At 44.6% G+C, this 17,953-nt stretch overlaps 1 protein-coding gene and 1 long non-coding RNA gene across 16 annotated transcripts in view; one reads left to right on the top strand and one right to left on the bottom strand.

Annotated features, from left to right (window-relative positions):
- LDLRAD4 (low density lipoprotein receptor class A domain containing 4) overlaps nt 1-17,953 on the top strand; it is a 382,754-nt gene that overhangs the window by 280,306 nt on the left and 84,495 nt on the right. Inside the window, exon 1 of one of the 15 annotated variants that reach the window (XM_077893061.1) lies at nt 3,074-4,499. The exons of the other annotated variants lie outside the window; for them this stretch is intronic. Within the exon in view, the coding sequence (XP_077749187.1) occupies nt 4,378-4,499 (122 nt within the window). The 5' untranslated portion in view covers nt 3,074-4,377. Of the gene's footprint in view, nt 1-3,073; nt 4,500-17,953 lie in introns of those variants that run through there. 15 annotated transcript variants of the gene reach the window in all.
- Nucleotides 1,727-4,250, bottom strand: LOC144311128 (uncharacterized). The gene is made up of 2 exons (XR_013376686.1): nt 3,544-4,250; nt 1,727-2,943 (listed from the first exon to the last, which is right to left on the bottom strand). It is a non-coding gene; the product is annotated as an uncharacterized LOC144311128 (long non-coding RNA).

Below are 17,953 nucleotides of genomic sequence, written 5' to 3'. Positions count from 1 at the left end.
CCCTGTGCTTGCTGTGAGTATGTGTGTGCCCTTGCACAGGTGCACGCTCACAAGCAGGCTGGACACGCTTGTATTCATGTACCCAGGTACTCCGAACTAGGTTATTCTGGAAAATAGGGTCTGATGAGGGAGAGAGTGCATTGGGAGTTAACAGACTGCATTTATTAAGGCCCGACCTACTATTTTTGTGACTTTCCGCAGATGACTTAATGTTCAAGCGTCTCACGTCCCCGCGTGTGACATCGAGCCAGTAGCGCCAGCTCCCTGTTGTGCGGGAAGGACGGAGAGTGGCCGCGCCTGGCGGAGCAGGAGCCCTCTGGGTCCTCGTTCAGATATTTAAACACTTTAAACCCCGCCGTCCAGCCCCCAGAGCTGTGTCTGGATCTTGGGCTCGGGGGGAACCATGCAGTCGGGATCCGCAGGGGAACAGGACTGGGCCGCAACCCGACTGCAGAAGCGCTGCCAACAGCCCGAGCGCTGGCGGGCCTGCCTGGGGGGGGCGCGGGCCGTCGGGGGGTGGGGGACTGCCTTGTATCCGGGGGCTCGGGACAGGGCCCAGCCCGTTGCCTTGAGGAGCCTGGGAAGCTGCACCCTGTGGGGCCGCCGGGCCAAACCCCAGACCTGCCCCCGACTTGGGGTCACGGCTGCAGCAGCTGCGGTGGGGCTGACGCAGGGGAGCCCTCCGCTGTTGCCCCCTGCCCCTGGGCCGCAGGGCTCGGGGCACAGGACGGGGCCAGGGCGCAGGGCCCAGGGGCCCCGACTGGGCACCGGTTCCCACACAGGCAGTGACTTGAAGGGACGCGGGTCCTGTGCGTGTTCTCTCTGTGTCGGCGAGACTGCAGCAGCTCCTTCCACCTGAGCACCCTCCAGGGTCAAACACGCTCCAAGTCTCATGAGCTCCGTTTCGGTTTGGGGACCTTCTGTTCCTGGGGGCGGGCTCGTTGCCGGCGAGATTCCTAGGGCGCTGTTACAGGGCAACCTCCCCCCACCCCCAACCCCCGGCGGTGTATGAAGCTCGCTCCTGTGCGTGCTCATGGCCCTTCCCAGTTTAACCCAACAGCCTCGGAGCCTGCAGGATTCCTGTAGGAGCCTATCAGGCCCCCTTGTCAATGAGCCTGGGGTGACGCCTTGACCTGCATGTGGCAGGGACAGCGTCCCTAGATTAGCCGTGGCACATCATAGAGGATTTCACGATATTGGAAAACCTATCATGCACGCTGAGTGGGTTTACATGTGCGAGAAGAGAAAATGAAATACTCGTAAGAGGGAGGTGATGTTAGCTGTAACAATAAGGCCCAAATGTGGGAGGAAAAAAATAACCTGTTGTGTATTTTCTGTATCCTGCAGTCATTTGCACTTGAGCCATGCTTTTGAAATAATGGACAAAATATTCTCACTTGTCCCGGGCATTAATCATGAGTTATATCTGAACTCTTTTTTTTTTTTTTTTTTTTTGGTGTGATCTCTCTCAGAGCAAAAATAAAATGTGAATTCTATGATGATGCATAGCGTACGGAGAGCTTTCCACATATTGTCATTTCACCTCCACCGAGCGTTCATGAGCGAACCGAGACTCAGATCAGGGAAGAGAATAGTTCAGAGACCCAAGGGTGGGAGAAGTGGTTGGAGCTGACCCTCCCGCTCCCTCCCTCCTTCCCCACGGCCTCTTTCTTTTTTCTGCATTACCGTATGTCTCGCCAAGTGTGAAAGGTGACCTGGATGAGTGTTTATTTTATTTTATTTTATTTTATTTTATTTTATTTTATTTTTTGGATGAGTGTGTATAATGCACGTCATGGCCGTGCTTGTGTAGTGGAAGCATCCCGGTCGTTTGCAGTAGCCCTTGGCAAGGGGGCAAGTCTGAGGGTGATGCTGACTGCGGTGGGAACCCTTGGTACAACATGGAACACCCTGGCCCTCATCGCCCCACACGTTCCCTGTGTAAGACGCTATTGAGTCTCACGATGTCGACCTTACTCAGCTCCATGGGGAGCCTCTGAGGCAGAGAAGCCAAATACACGAGGTTAACAGTGCTCAGGAAGTGCCGGTTCTGCAGACACTCGACAGCATCCCTCGAGGATCAGCCTTAGAAAGCGGTGCACGTGCCTCCATATCCCTGACAGGATTGCCCTTGGACGTACGCATGTGTCCTTGAGCGAGGCACATATCGTGGCCTTTCTAGGCAGGCAGCCCTCAGTCTGCAGCGCGGCTTCACAGGGCCTCCCGCAGGCTTGCCTTAGAAGGTTGGGCTGCTCGGAGAACTGGGCCGCGTGTTGAAGCTTTCGGCTTTGAGAAGACCCCGTGCCTCGTCCCACCTTCTCCCAAACCCCCAAAGACCTACTTCCAGGATGACCAAGGCTTAGCCACTCCGCAGCCTGCCGTCTCTCCCCCGGTGGTTGGTCTGGCTTCTGACCTTGTTGCAGCCACGACCCCTTGCTAGGGTGTCTGCAGGGTTGACTGTAGTGGAAGAAGCAGGAGAAAGGGCACAGATGGAGGAGAAAGAGACACAGAGTCACGAGAACAGGAAGCGGGGGAAGCAGAGTAGGGAGCAACCCTGCCGTGAGTGGGACAGAGCTCGCGGGCCCTGCCCGAGGCCACGATGGCACCTGTGACCTCACCTTTGCTGAGGCAGAGTTGGGTGCGGGGCGGGAGCACCCAGCTTCCCACGCCCTGCGGCACGGCCCACCCCTCCTCTGGGCACCAGCGTCCTGCAGCTTGCCTTCCGTGCTGCTCTGGTTGGACGTCCTCAGCCAGCTGCTCCTGCCCTCCGCTGGCTCTCGGGGCGCCGCAGGCTGCTCCTCGCGGCCGCCTCCTTCTCCTCAAAGGTGCATCTTCTCCGTCCAGCCTTTTCCCTTCATTGCCCGATGTGCTGCCCTGGATGATTTCCCTTGGTTTGTCTCGGTAGCTGATGTCTGGGATTGAGCGCTCTTCCCCACCCTGCATCTAAAAGTACATATGCGAAAAAAATAATAAAATAAAATAAAATAAAATAAAATAAAATAAAATAAAATAAAATAAAATAAAATAAAATAATAAAAAATAAAATAAAATAAAATAATAAAATAAAATAAAATAAAAATAAAAATAAAATAAAAAATAAAATAAAAAATAAAAAAATAAAAAATAATAAAAAATAAAATAAAAATAAAATAAAATAAAAATTAAATTAAAAATAAAATAATAAAATTAAATTAAAAAATAAAATAAAAAATTAAATTAAATTAAATTAAAATAAAATAAAAGTACATATGTGCAAATGTAAACTCATGGGAGGCAACATTTGTTGCCCATTATCCGCAAGCCAGGGGCTGAGCTAAGTACCTTTTTACCTAGATTATCCAATTTAGTCAACACAATAGCGCTATGAGTCAGGTACTATTATTAACGCTTTTCTACTACCATCCTTCACCCAAGGTTGTGCAGCTGGTTTGTTGCATATTTAAAAGAATAGTTTGTGCAGAACTGGCTTTGGTTGCTGAATCAGATTCTGAAGTAGAGCCTCCCACTGGGCACCCACCGCCCCAAGTGACAGTGTTTCCCCACCTTTAATATGTACAGACCCCCTGGGGGCGGGGTTTGTGAAGATGCAGATTGTGATTTTGAGGTCAGGGTGAAGCCCGAGACCCCGCCGTTCTAAGCAGGTGGACGCGCCCGCTGCTGGCCCGTGGGCCACCCTTTGATGAGTGAGGCCTAGATCCTGGGCTGTGGTTCTAGCCCCACAGCACCCTAGACTCCGGGACGGCCAGAGAGATGTAGGACCCGCCTGTAGAGACGTCAAGTGATGGGAAATCAACACAGCACTGACCACGTGAAGCCTTTGCTTGGAAAACACGAGACTAAAGACGTAGAGAGAGAGCTGGGTCAAAGCCCGCACAGTCTGGGGCTGAGATAGCAGGCCTTGCCCCACTTTTGCCCTCGCTGGGTGGCCCTGGATCTCCAGATGGCTGGCAGGGGCCAAAGGCCCAGCACACCTGGGGATGGCCCTTCAGGAAGAACTAGGTGCTGGGGAGACTTCAAGGCATTAGTTTCTGGTTTATTCTTCCCGCGTTCCAAACAGCACAGCACCCCAGAAGACCTTCTGACGTTGACTTCAGCAATGCAAGTGGGTGATGATTACTGTGCGCCGCCTGAGCGTGGCTTCCTTGAAAAGGAAGTCATTCGTGTGCAGGTGATAAAATGCGCATTGAGACTGTGGCAGCCTCCACCACCTGCTGTAGCGATGCCAGCCCTGGTGAAAGCCTTGTAGGGAGCGGGGCTGCTGCAGGGTCCAGGCCATGAGGCATAAGTGAGTAATAGAGGCTTCTATGACGGCCTCTATTAAGTTGCTTTGTGAGGTGTCTTTCTCATATTCGGGGTGGACATGCCAAGAAAGAGGACATGAGCTGCCAGCCGTTCCAGGGGGAAAACCCTAAGACAGAAATAGGAACCTTCGCAGCAACAGAGAGCCCTTCTTTCTCTGTATATTGGGCAGGACGTTTGAACACACGTGTGCAGCCATTGTGAGTAACTTGTATTTCATCCCCAAGGGTCCACCCCAAATGCATCCTATTACTTTCTGTTGCCATCGTTTGTTAGAGACACACACCACGGAACCATCCCACTGAGGTGGACGAGATTCCAACTTGGAGCACGCTCACCCTTAAATAATAATTTCTTTCATGAAAATGATATGCTTATCACTTTAGTGTGAAGCTTTCTATTTCCAAGTAGCTCAGGTAATTCAGTGTGACTAAGTTATATTTTAGGGCGAATGTCATCCTCAAATGTGTGTTTTTAGAGTCCAAGTCGTAGAGGGAAAATTACCTGATCATAAATTCCACGTTTAAGTCAAAAGAATATAATTTGCCGCTACCAGTGATTCTGGGTATGTATCTCCAGATTCTTTGAAGCATAATTTGTGGAGTCACCAAGCTGCTGCAGTAAAAAAAGAAAAAAAGAAAAAAAGAAAAGAAAGGAAAAGAAAAGAAAAGAAAAGAAAAGAAAAGAAAAGAAGAAAAGAAAAGAAAAGAAAAAAATAAAAGAAAATAAAAAATAAAAAAGAAAAGAAAAAATAAAAAATAAAAGAAAAGAAAAAATAAAAAAGAAAAGAATAAAAAATAAAAAATAAAATAAAAAAATAAAATAAAATAGGAAAATAAAAAAAAATAAAATAAAAAATAAAAATAAATAAAAATCAATATAACTATGTTGAAATGTAGCCATAGGCTTTATAAAAGTAAGAAGAGGGGATCCCTGGGTGGCGCAGTGGTTTGGCACCTGCCTTTGGCCCAGGGCGCGATCCTGGAGACCCGGGATCGAATCCCACATCGGGCTCCCGGTGCATGGAGCCTGCTTCTCCCTCTGCCTGTGTCTCTGCCTCTCTCTCTCTCTCTCTCTCTCTCTCTGTGACTATCATAAATAAATAAAAAATTAAAAAAAAAATCTTTAAAAAAAAATAAAAAAATAAAAAAATAAAAGTAAGAAGAGGAAAAAACACATCTCCCTCTGTTTTTCTCCTAGAAGAAAAATAATCTTTGGATATGAAATACATACTTAACAATCTTTTTAACTGAATTCCATAGCCATTTAATGGACAGCCTTAAATTACGAAATACCCAGCATATTTCTCAATAGGGAAGAGCGTGATTCTAGCCGTGTTTGATGTTCTTGGGCAAAGTGTCCTTCTAGCACAATTTCAAAAATATTCCGGCCAAAATGAAGGAAATTTCTGGCAACATCTACCATACAGGCAAACTGACCCAAGAATAATCTGACGTGGCCCAGAGGAGAGAGGCCACCGGACCGAGTCTGCCGGCGCCTGTGGCTTGAGGCGGGCTGTGTGCTGGCGTGGGTCATAGCTCTGATTTCCTTGGTGTGAAAAACGTGGGTTCTTGGTTTAGTCTGGTAATATGTGTGATGTGCAGGGACTCTGCAGGGCCTGAGAGGATCCCCAGAGAAAACTAGAAGTCCTGCCCTCCGGAAGCTTATGGTCAAGCGGGGAGGAAGACGTCCAGGGGTGCGAGCGTTCGCTGGGGCGCAGTACTCGGCGAGCGGCCCGGATTTATGGGCCCGTGGCCTGGGGCGGTCCCAGGCAGTAAATATTCATTCTGACGGAGCTTTACCGCAAGGCTTTCCATGCTCAGAGCTAGACTAGGACGGAATCCGCCGCTCTTGCCCGTGGTTCCCAGGAACCCCGCCTGCTGGCCACACCGCGCCGCCTTCGGGCCGCTCCGCCAGTCTCTGGCCCGCATGGTACCAAGGCCGCATGTTGCCGTTCTTAACTCCAGGGCCGGCCTTGGTTCAGGGTCGCCCCGGTCCTGGAGGCACCAAGGGGTCTAGGAGGGGGTGGCACCAGTTATGAGTCCCAGTCCGACCCCGCGTTCAATGCCCCGTGAGCACAAAGGCCGTCGGAACGGGGACAGAGTGTGAGGACCCTACTTGTAGAATCAGCCTCAGGGCTCGGTGATCACACTTTCTAACACTAGGGCGGAGAAAGGTGGGGGGTGGGGGGGAAGCTGCCAGAATTAGGAGGAGGAGGGAGAGTGTCTGGCAAGGCCTGCAGGCTGGGCCACGGCGTTGATGGGCCCTCGCAGCGGGCCGGGTGCGGGCTTGACCCCTCTGGCCCGGGCGCCGTCGGGGTGCGGACAGTGCGGCCCTTAGAGCAGTCCAGAGCTGTGCTGGCAGCCGGTGCAGTAGAGGCAGAGCGAGGAGGGAAACAGAGGCCGGGCCCCTGCGGGGAGACAACCCCCACGGGGCGGGTGCACTGAGGAGGACGAGTGGCAGGCCGCGGGGTTAGGGCTCCTCTGCGCTGTTAGGGCCGCAGTGGCGTCCTACTGGGCCCCTCTGTGGCTTCTGCCTTAGGCCTGACATAGCAGCCGCCCTGCAGTGGTGCGGCAGGGAAGGGAGAACCGGGACCCGGTGCCGCTGCTGGGTGACAGCTGGGTGACGGCTGGGTGACGGCCGTTCGTCAGGAGCAGGGAGGACCTGGCGCAGGGAGCTCAGGGGAAGCGGGACATGGGATCCCGGGCCCTGAGGGCCTGGGGACTGTTGACCGTGGAGGAGGACATGAACTGCCCGCACTGCGTGGAATGGGAGGGCTCCCACTCTTTAATCCGAATATTCAAGAGTGACTTGAGTGGGGGTGGCCACCAAGGCAGCAGACTTTTGGGTCGTACCGTTCCTCCCTCTAGGAAATACGTGACTGTAAATTCATATTTGAGACCGGGGCTTCTGCTGTAGTATTTCGTCTGGACTAAATGTGGCATTAAATTGGATGATTATAAAATAGATCTGTCAATGACTGTGACTCAGTGAGTTTATTTCCAAATAGGTCACGCCAAAGTACTGCTCCACGGACTGTAGTCAGGGAAAAAAGAAATATCGACACAATTAGAGTTACTGTTTTCTCCATTAAAAAAAAAGAAAGCAAAAAAAGCAAAAAAAAAAAAAAGCAAGCGTGAAAGGGTGTGGGCCGATGGCGCTGGAATAAGGGCATTGGTCTTAGGAATTAGAGCAATTCAGGCAACTAGTTGACCTTGGCAACCGGTCTAATCTTAACCCTAATCTTTTGCTGTTTATCACCTTGTCTATGATTTTATATTCATGGTGAAGGCTCAGCCATCATCAGATTGGCGGAACAGGGGCATGTTCATCTCTATAATAATTTTATATAATAATTTTAATAGCAGAGTGCCCGTAAAATGCTTTGGGTTCCTGGCCCCCAGGGTGGAAGCCCTCTGTGCTCCTTGTGTTCCTACTACATGATGGCACACTCAGCTCGAGGCCCCTAGTCCCCCGGGCTCCGGGGGCAGGGGGGTCTGGGGGCCGGCGGTCCTCATCCCGAGCAGAGGCCATAGAAGGAGCCCTCGGCCAGGAGCTCAGAGCCCCAATGTCCTGTCTGCCAGCTGGAAAGAAAAGCAGAACTTGGCCAAATAAACCTGAGCCTCACATGCTCATAAACGGTATGCACCGTGTTGGGTTTTTTCCCTTGCTTTTGGTTAATAACAGCTGTTCATTCATTGTTTCCCATTAATTAATTCATCATATTTCTGAGCACCTACTGTGTGTCGAGAGCTAAGGGATATTCCAGCGAACAACCTAGTGTCCTCGCCTCTCATCGTTCTAGTTACAGGCTCAAGTTGACGAGCAAGAGGGGCCTCTCTGCGCCCACTCGTGTATGTTAATCTGTGCGGGGATTTTTCCGGCTGCACTTGGGTTTTCAGACTCGGGACCCATTCACTCGGTTATATTTCTGGCCCCCAACTCTTGTCAAACATGTGATTCTGTAACTCCCCACTACTCACTTCGAAAGAGCGAGAAAGGGAAGATGAAAGAGCATTGAGATTAGTAGATCTCGTGAGTTGGAGAGCGTCTTAAGGAGAGAAGGCTTAATGGTGAAGAAAGTAGAAGCAGAATTAAGGATTTACTCTTCGCCCACCATCCCAACTTTCATGGCCAGAGTGTTTTCTACTATGCCTAGCAAGAAAGTGGTTTTAAATATCTAGGTTTAATTCGAATATTAATTCTATTTGTGAATGGTATCCGAGTTGCCCATTACCATGGGACTGATTATGCTCTGACCCTTACCATAGAGTAGTATTTCACGTATCTGAATTTATATAAGAAAGTTTTTAAAAAATATCTATTTCTATAGCTAAAAGGGTAGATGATGGATGGATGGATGGATGGATGGATGGATGGATGGATGGGCTTTTATGAACTCAGTTCAATGACTTACCTCAATAGGTGAATAATGTTCTACTTTGGGAAATAAAAGGATTTCTAAGTTTCTCTCTTGAATATAATACGCCTTTCACTGAACTGTAAGGGTCTGTGGAAACCTGCACAGCTCCTCTGACAAAAGGCGCAATGGAATGACGCTGTGAAAACAATATGAAATGCACTAATTTAAAATGCAATTTTAAAGTGCGTTTAATCTGAATGGGCCATGGAGCTGTTGTTTTCCTGTTTGTATTCCTATTAAATTCCCTGGAATAACTTTAAGTATATCTCTTGGCTCTTCAAACTGCCTTTCCTCCTTGTGCTTCCTGTGGATTGTTAGAACCAGCTACGTCCTTCTCAGCCACATCCTTCTTGTTTTTGTCATTGAAACTCCTGGTGGGTCTGTATTTTGCTGCCTTCTTTGGATTTTGCAGATTATTATTTCAAGGCAGTTCTTACCTGCACTTTCCTGTAACTCCCTTGCTTTTTCTTTAGTGTAACATCCACATGAACGTATCAAGACTTTTTTAAATTAGAGGGTAATTAGCTCACTGCACAGTCTGGGTCTGTGTGGTATTTGGACTTCGGGTGATGCTCCGCATGTATCAGATTTTATTTTCAGAAAGATGCTTAAATATTTAATGGAACCCATAGTTAAATAGTTAAATCACCGTGTAAACCAAAAACTTTCCTTCCTTCCTTCCTTCTTTCCTTCCTTCCCTTTCCTTTCTTTTTCTTTTCTTTCCTTTTCTTTTTTCTTTTCTTCTTTCCTTTTCTGTTCTTTTTTCTTTTCTTTCTTTTCTTTCCTTTTTTCTTTTCTTTTCTTTCCTTTTCTTTTTTCTTTTCTTTTCTTTTTTCTTTTCTTTCTTTAATTTTCTTTTCTTTCTTTCCTTTCCTTTTCTTTTTTCTTTTCTTTCTTTTCTTTTCTTTCCTTTTCTTTTTTCTTTTCTTTCTTTTCTTTCCTTTTCTTTTTTCTTTTCTTTTCTTTCTTTTTTCTTTCCCCCTCTTTTTTTTTGGTGAACAGGAATGGCACCTATATTTTTAACCCAAATAAATAAGGAGGTTTGCTTATATTCCTTTACAGTTTGGAGGAACATGCTTTAGATGGGCAAGATTTTGAGAAAGAAGATCGGAAAGCTTTATAATTTATCTTAAATAATAACAAAAACACTCCAGCCGCATACTCAAATGTTTTAGTCTGGAATCTGATCCCTAGCTCTGCCCAGCTTCTTTACACAGGTCAAAAGAGGAAACAGCAGCTGAGGGAATGCCAGGCCCAGGTGAGGGCCCAGCGGAGGGGACGTCAGCCTGCTGGGTTCTCATTCCTTCCGTTGTATGTAAGTCATAGGTCTCTTTATCCAAGAGAGTGAGGTAGACAGAGAGACACATAGAAAGCATGTGGTGAGCGCTTGAGAAGCCAACCCGTCCCCGGAACATTCTGGAATCCTACCACAGAGGGCTGCTTACCTCCCTTGCCATTGGCCGTAGAGACTGAGTCTAGCTGAGTAGAATGGTTCCAACCACAGCTGTCAGGGGGCCAGTCAGCACACACAGATTCACGTTTGCTATGTGCCTTCGTATTCAGTTTGCTCCCCTGACCTCAGACCCCACAGACCCAGGCCGCTTCTAATCTACTCTCTGTAATATGGCTTTTCTTTTCTATAATATAAATAGAAACATATATAGTCCTTTGAATTTTGCTTCTTTAACTTAGTATAACATTTTTGAGGTTTACCCATGTAGGTAATATGTAGGAGTATTTGTGTTTGTGTGTGTGTGTGTGTGTGTGTGTTTAATTGCTGAGTAGTGTTGCACGGTATGACCATACTCTGATTTATCTGTTCATCACTTGATGGATATTTGAACTGTTTCCAGTTCCGGGCTATTACAAATAATGCTCCTATAAATATTCACATAGAAGTTTTGTGTGGACAAATTTTTTTTTTTGTTTATTTTCGGTAAATATCCAAGAGCTGACTGGCTAGATTGGGTGGTGAGTATATGTTTAATCTAAAAGATAGCGCCATCCTGGTTTTCAAAGCGGCCCTACAATTTTGCATCACAGCTAGCGGTGAGTGAGAGTTGTAGTTGCCCCTTGCCCCACATTCTGACACTTGATATCGTCAGGCCTTTTACCATTAGTCATTTAGATGTTTACGTAAACATCTCGTTGTTTTCATAGGCATTTCCTTGATGGCGAAGCATCTGATGTTAAGCATCTCTTTATGAGTTCATTGGTTATCTTTGTATACTTTTGTGAACTGTTGGTTAAAATCTTTTGCCCATTTTTTTTTTATTTTTTTATTTTTTATTTTTTTTTTTAATTTTTTTTTTAATTTTATTTATGATAGTCACAGAGAGAGAGAGAGAGAGAGAGAGAGAGAGAGAGGCAGAGACACAGGCAGAGGGAGAAGCAGGCTCCATGCACCGGGAGCCTGACGTGGGATTCGATCCCGGGTCTCCAGGATCGCGCCCTGGGCCAAAGGCAGGCGCCAAACCGCTGCGCCACCCAGGGATCCCTCTTTTGCCCATTTTTAATTGGATTGTTTTCCTTTTATTAGAAACACGGATATATTCTGCATATAAAACTTTTGTCAGATAGGTCTCCTAGTCGGTGGCTTGGTCTTTGTTTTCTTAGCTGTGTTTTGAAGAGCAAAATCTAATTTTTATGCGGTCCATTTTACAATCATTTTCTTCTATAGATGATAGTTTTAATGCCCTATTTAAGAAATATTTGCCTAACTTATAAGTCACAAAGATTTGCTCCTGTTTTCTTCAATAAGTTTAGTAGCTTTAGCTCTTATGTTTCATTATTTTTTTTAATTTTATTTATTTCAGAGAGAGAGAGCATGAGTGGGAGGGAGCAACAGTGGGAGAGGGGGAAGCAGACTCCCTGCTAAACATGGAGCCGGACACATGGCTCAGCCCCAGGACCCTGAGATCACGACCTGGGCCAAAGACAGATACTTAAATGACTGAGCCACCCAGACGCCCCTCATGTGTTTTCGTTCTATGATCCTTGTAAAGTTAATTTTTGTAAATGATGTATGATAAAATTCAAGTTCACTTTCTTGCATAGGTAGCTGTTCCAGGCCCAGCTGGTACAAAGGCTACATTTTCCCCATTGAAATACCAGGGTGCCTTGGTGAAAATCAATGGACCATATAAGGATGGGTCTATTTTTGGTCACTCTGTTCTGTTCCATTGAAGTTTATGTCTATCCTTACACGACTGCCACACTCTCATGGTTATGCTAGCTTTACAAGAACTCTGGAAGTTAGGTATCGTAAGTCTTCCCATCTTACCCTTTTTTTAAGACTGTTTTGGCTTTAGGTTCTTTTCTTTTTTCACATAAAATTTCAATTTTGTTTGTCAGTCTGCAAAAGAAAGTATGCTAGGATTTAATGGCAATTGCCTAAATCTAAAGGTTAGTTGGGGAAGAATTGCCATCTTAATAATTTTGAGTCTTACCGTCCATTAACATTGTGTGTCCTTCCACATACCAAGGTCTACTTTGATTTTTCTGTGTAAAGTTTTGTAATTTTTAGCACATGGGTCATTCATTAAATTCATTATATTTACTCCCAAGGATATTTTTATGCTATTGTAAGTGAATTTTTAAAAAGATTTTATTTATTTATTCATGAGAGACACACACACACACACAGAGGAGGGGCGGGCAGAGACACAGGCAGGAGGAGAAGCAGGCTCCATGCAGGGAGCCCGACGCAGGAGTCAATCCTGGGTCTCCAGGATCACGCCCTGGGCCGAAGGCAGGCGCTAAACTGCTGAGCCACCCGGGCTGCCCCGTAAATGAAATTTTTAAAAACTTTTATTTGTACGTCATTATTGATAGTTTAAAGAAATGTAGTAGGTTTTTGTACTTTAACCTTGTATCCTGTGACCTTGCTCAATATATGTATTTGTTTTAGCAGTTCTTTTGTGGATTCTTTAGAGTTTTCTTGGTATAGTCCTATTGTCTGCAGAGACTGTTTTACTTCTTTCTTTTCAACCATTTGGCACTGGTCAGAATCTTTAGTACAATGATGAATAAAAGTGGTAGAAAAGGACATCCTTGCCTTGTTTCTAATCTTAGGTAGAAAGCATTGAAACTTTCATCACTGAATATAATATTAGCTGTATATTTTTCCTAGATGCTTTTAATCAGGTTGAGGAAGTTGCCTTCTATTCCTTCTTTGCTGAGAGTTTTATCGTGAATAAATGTTGAGATTTGTCAAATACTTTTTCTGCATCTTTGACTTAAAAAATAATTTATTCTATAAATATGATTGAAGTGATCTTTGGTTTAAAAAATCATTTATTCTATAAATATGATTAATTACATTGATTTTTTTTTTGTATTAAACCATCCTTGGGATAAATTCCATTTGGCCATAGTGTATTATCCTTCTTATATGTTGTTGGATTTGCTAACATTTTGTCAAGGACTTTGCATCTGGGTTCATGAGAGATACTGACCTATTGTTTTTCTCTTTTGTGATCCCTTTATCTGGTTTGGTTTCAGAGTATGATTGGCCTATAAAATAAGATGAGAGATGATTCCACCTCTATTTTCTTGAATAATTTGTATTATTTGGTCTTTAAGTATTTGATAATTTCAATAAAATTTATCAGAGAAGCCATCTGGGCCTGAGGATTGGGTATTCAATTACATATTCAAGTTGTTTAATTGATGTAGGGCATTTCAGTTTTTTCTTTCTTGCATTCATTTTTGCTTTCATGTGTCTTTGAAGAAATGTATCCATTTTCATCTGAGTTGTCAAATTAATTGGCACAAAATTGTTCATAACATTCTTTAATATTCTTTCAATATTTGTAGGATTTGTAGTGATGCTTTCTTTTATTCCTAATGATAATTCGTGTCTTCTCTCTTTTCTTCTTGACCAGACTAGTTAGAAGTTTGTCAGTTTTGTTGATCTTGTCAAATAACCAACTTTTTTCTTTGTGATTTTCTTCCATTTACTTACTTTTGATTTAGTTTGTTCTTGTTCTGATTTATTAAAGTGAAAACTCAGATCATTGATTTTATATCTATCTTCTTTTCCAATACAAGCATTTAAAGCTATAGGCATCGCTCAAAGCACTGCTTTATCTGTATCCCACAGATCTTGAAATGTTTTATTTTTTCTGTTATTTCAAAATATTTTCTAATTTCCCTCACAATCTCTTTTTTGGCTTATGGATTACTTAAAAATGGATTGTTTAATCTCTAAATATTGGGGCTTCTCAAGTCATCTTAATAATGTTAATTTTTAATTTAATTTCATTGTTGTCAATGTACTGTGTATTTTGTGTACTGTGATGATACCAGGATTTAAAATTAACTACCACTTAAGGTCTAGACTTGAAAAGAATGTCTATTATGCTGTGGTTAGATGTAATGTCTCTTAATGAGTCCTGGTGCTGATAGTATTTTTCAGATCTTTTATGTCTTTGCCATTTTTTTAAGTAATTATCATTAGTTTAGAGATCAGCAAACTAGTTTGTGGGCTAACTCTATTCTGCTGTGTGTTTTTATAAAGTTTTATTGAAACACAACTATACTCACTTTTTGTATAACATCTCTGGCTGCTTTTGTGCTACCAAAGTTAGAGTTCGTTAGTTTTAATAGAGGCTGTATGACCCAGAAAGCCTACAATATTTGCTCCATGGCCCTTTATAGAAAAAAATGTCTTGACCCCTCTTACTGCAACACCCCCACCATGTTGGTCTAGCAGCTACTGGGAGAGGGCGTTAAATATTTATTTGTGATAGTTGGAATTGTCTATTTCTCTTTTTGATTCTGTTTTTGCTTTATGAGGTTTGATTCTGTTTTCATGCACTTACACGTTTGTGATCATTAAGTCCTCCAGATGAGTTCACTGTTCCATCTAGTGGAATGTACCTTTTTATCTCTGGTGATACTTTTTGTCATGAAGTCTATTGTATTTGATATTAATGTTGCCATTCTAGCCTTCTTATGCTCATTATTTGTGTTATACAGGTAATCTTGAACAATGTGGGTTTGAACTCTGAGGGTCCACTTATACTTGGATTTTTTTTAATACATACAGTACAGTTCTATAAATGTATTTTTTCATAATGTTTTCTTTAGCTCACCTCATTGTAAGAATACAGTTTATAATACATATAACACAAAAATATGTGTTTATCAGCTATTTGTGTTATTAAGGCATCTGGTCAAAAGTAGGCGATTACTAATCAAGGTTTGGGGAAGTCACAAGTCATATGCGGGGTTTTGACTGCATGGGGGGAGGGTCAGTGAGCCCCATCCTCATTTTGTTCAAGGGTCAGATGAAAATCTTTTCAGGCAGCATACCTGAAGCTATTTATTTGTTTCTGAAAGTTGAGTAATGCACTGGATAGTGTATGAAGTGAAAGTGTCTAATGGAAATGGAGCCTGAGAAACTGGCTGGAAAGTGAGGAGGGTACAGATGGGCAGTTAGGTCAAGGTCGTACACGCAAAATTCAGGCCCTGCACCCTCTCTGCCGGAGTTCAGCAGGAAACCAGGTCTCCTGTTCTTGGCGATCCAGGCATAGAGGAGTTCGGTTTGTATAATCCTGATCATACTATCAGTAATTGATTTCTTCATCTGTAAAATGGGGATAAGAATATATTTGTGTTTATCTCCCATCAAAGGACAAAGCACCATTAAAGAATTATTTAGAAGAGTGGACGTGCCCTGGACGATATGATGTAAATGGGAACACAAAGCAGATCTCCATTCATAGATTTTTTTCTTTTTTGGAATGTGAAAGGTGTCATTTAAATTTTTTATTTCTTTTATGACCCTTTCTTTTACTATCACTGTGAAAAGCCTTCTTTAGGAAATGGCGGTAAGTGTTTTGCTTCTCTTCAGTTCTAAATGGGAAATCCACTTTCCTTTAGTGTAGCTTTTGATTTTTGGCTGGAATTCTCCTCCCCTTGTTACAAAGGGGGGAAAAACACACCATAAGTGGTTCCTGCCAAGTCTTCCTTTTCTCAAAGTGGAGTGATTGCTCTTACAGGTGTATTTGAGTAGCGAACACTTGTTGGGAACTCATCTTTGTACCTTCCCAACAGCACTGTGTTCTGGAGGCCTCTGGGGAGTCTTCGGGTCCAGAAGTGGCCGTGGCGCATCTGATGGACGAGCACAGCAGCCCCTACCTACTGTGGAGCAGGGATGGGCCTGCTCGAAGACTGACTAGCTAAGGGGAATCCTTAGATTTAGTAATTTCTTGGTCCACTAAATATAGTTCAATTTCATTTTGTTCTCTTGGTGTACAAATAGAGCCATTTAAGGAAGGAACCAGAACTTGAGGAAGCTCAAGGTTTGCCAACAGGAAAAACAGATATAAGCTTTTTTTCACTGTGTCCTTCACTATAGGAAGCTCTTGCGTTTGTGCATCACGGATAAACAAATAGATTATTTTCCACCCCCTTTGCCGGTCTTTAAGGATGATCTATGTTCTCCCACTTTATCCCTGCCTCTTTCAGTATTTGTCACTGTTACGACGTTTATGTTTTTCTTCTTTGCCCATATGGAAATAACAAATGAATTAGGTATGCATCATGATGGCTGTGTCTTGGCTGGAGGAAAGAGGTTCTATCAGAAATGTATAGGGAAGAAAAAAAGAAATTTATAGGAATAGAGTAAGGATGACTGTGTGCGTGTTTGCTCAGTTGAATGCTGGGTTAAGAACATGCAACAAGTAAAGTATATGCCGTCTAAATAGGATTCTTATTTCAAAGCAGTAAATGGAAAGGAAGTGTAACTAGTGTCATAATAGGGGAGAGGAATAGGGGCCTAGCTGGCAGACAGATGTCCAGATATGGGGCCAGATGGCTGTGCCCTGGGCTAGCTATACCCACTGGGCCCTTGAAAGCTTGGATAGGCCTATTGGGACGGCCCTGGTGGCCCTGACATCCCTGGGTGGCGTGTGGGCAGACTAAATGGTAGGCACCGTATGCTAAAGCTCCTTTTGGCCCAAGAACAAGAAAATAAGTAAAACATACCGTTGAAAATTACATGACCAGCTGCCAGGGGAGGTTAGGTAAAACAGGGTTGGGTTTTGGTTTTCTTTTGTTTTTTTAGTTCTTGCATCAAATGTTTCCACTTTGTCTTTTAACAAAAAGACAAATTAAAAAAAAAAAAAAACTGGTAGGAGAATGTGCCAAGAAGTCAAGAACTCCATAATTCTCTGTTTAGTCTCTAAGGCAAAGTAGATTTGCATCTAAAATTAAATGGACATTAAATAAACTCCAGTGTAATGCAAGGGTACTAATGTTTGCAGATGTCTGCATTTGTTAAAGGCAGAGGTAAGGGACACAGGAAGGTCAGGGGTTTGTGGGGGTTTTTTTTGTTGTTGTTCTGGAAGGAATAGGCATTTCAGATGCATCCTACAGTCTGGTTTTTTTTTTTTTTTTCTTCCCTCCCCCCCCCTTCAGATACGTTCAGTTATAACTAACAGTCTCTGCAAGGTATTCAGTCCCAGTCGGGAGCTGGAGATGTGCTTGAGCTGCGTGTTGTTAAATATATTTACTGCCTTTTCGGGGAGTTCAGTGGGGCTCTAGAGTGGTTATTTATTAGTCTGCTTCAACAGCTGCCGGCTGGAATTAAAGAAAATAATCAATCCAGGGTGATTTATAGGAACATTATAAATCAGTTCAGGTTCTAATGAGCAGGGGAGAAGGTAATTCGAAGGGGGCTGCACACATGCTGCTAGTTGCCGTGTCGGGGGTGGGGGTCGGGTGTGAAACGCATGGACAAGCCGCACCTGCGGATGGCGGTTCTGAAGACGAGGACTCGGCGTCCCGGCAGCGCCTTTTCTCTCCTCCTCTTTTGGCGCTGCCAGGAGCTTTGCCCAGCGTGGCCCCAGCGAGGGCCCTGGCCTCTCCGCGGGGCCTGGGGGCCGTGTGGACGCGGCCAGCTCTCGGCGGCGGGAGTTCCTGGTGGCTGGCGCGGTCCCCGCGTTGTCTCCTGAACGAGGGGCTGAGGCCTCGCCCCCCAGCGCCCCATCCCGCCTGGCCCAGCGAGGCTTTCCCACCCGGGCACAAACGGGGCTGCCGTTTTGGAAGGTTTGGGGGAAACGTGATAAAACCTAACATGCGGCACCTCCCTACCCCGCGGCTGAGGCCAGGGAACAGAACAGGTACTCGAGGATGCGCACTGTAAGCGGCAAAAATGGTTTGTGCATTTTAGAAAGAGACAGAGCAGGGCGGGGTAGCAGGAGAGGGAGAAGGAGAAAATCT

The sequence above is a fragment of the Canis aureus genome, chromosome 1 (genome assembly GCF_053574225.1).
Source record: "Canis aureus isolate CA01 chromosome 1, VMU_Caureus_v.1.0, whole genome shotgun sequence".
In the NCBI taxonomy this organism is placed as follows: Eukaryota; Metazoa; Chordata; class Mammalia; order Carnivora; family Canidae; genus Canis; species Canis aureus.
This window is presented reverse-complemented; position numbering and strand designations above follow the sequence as displayed.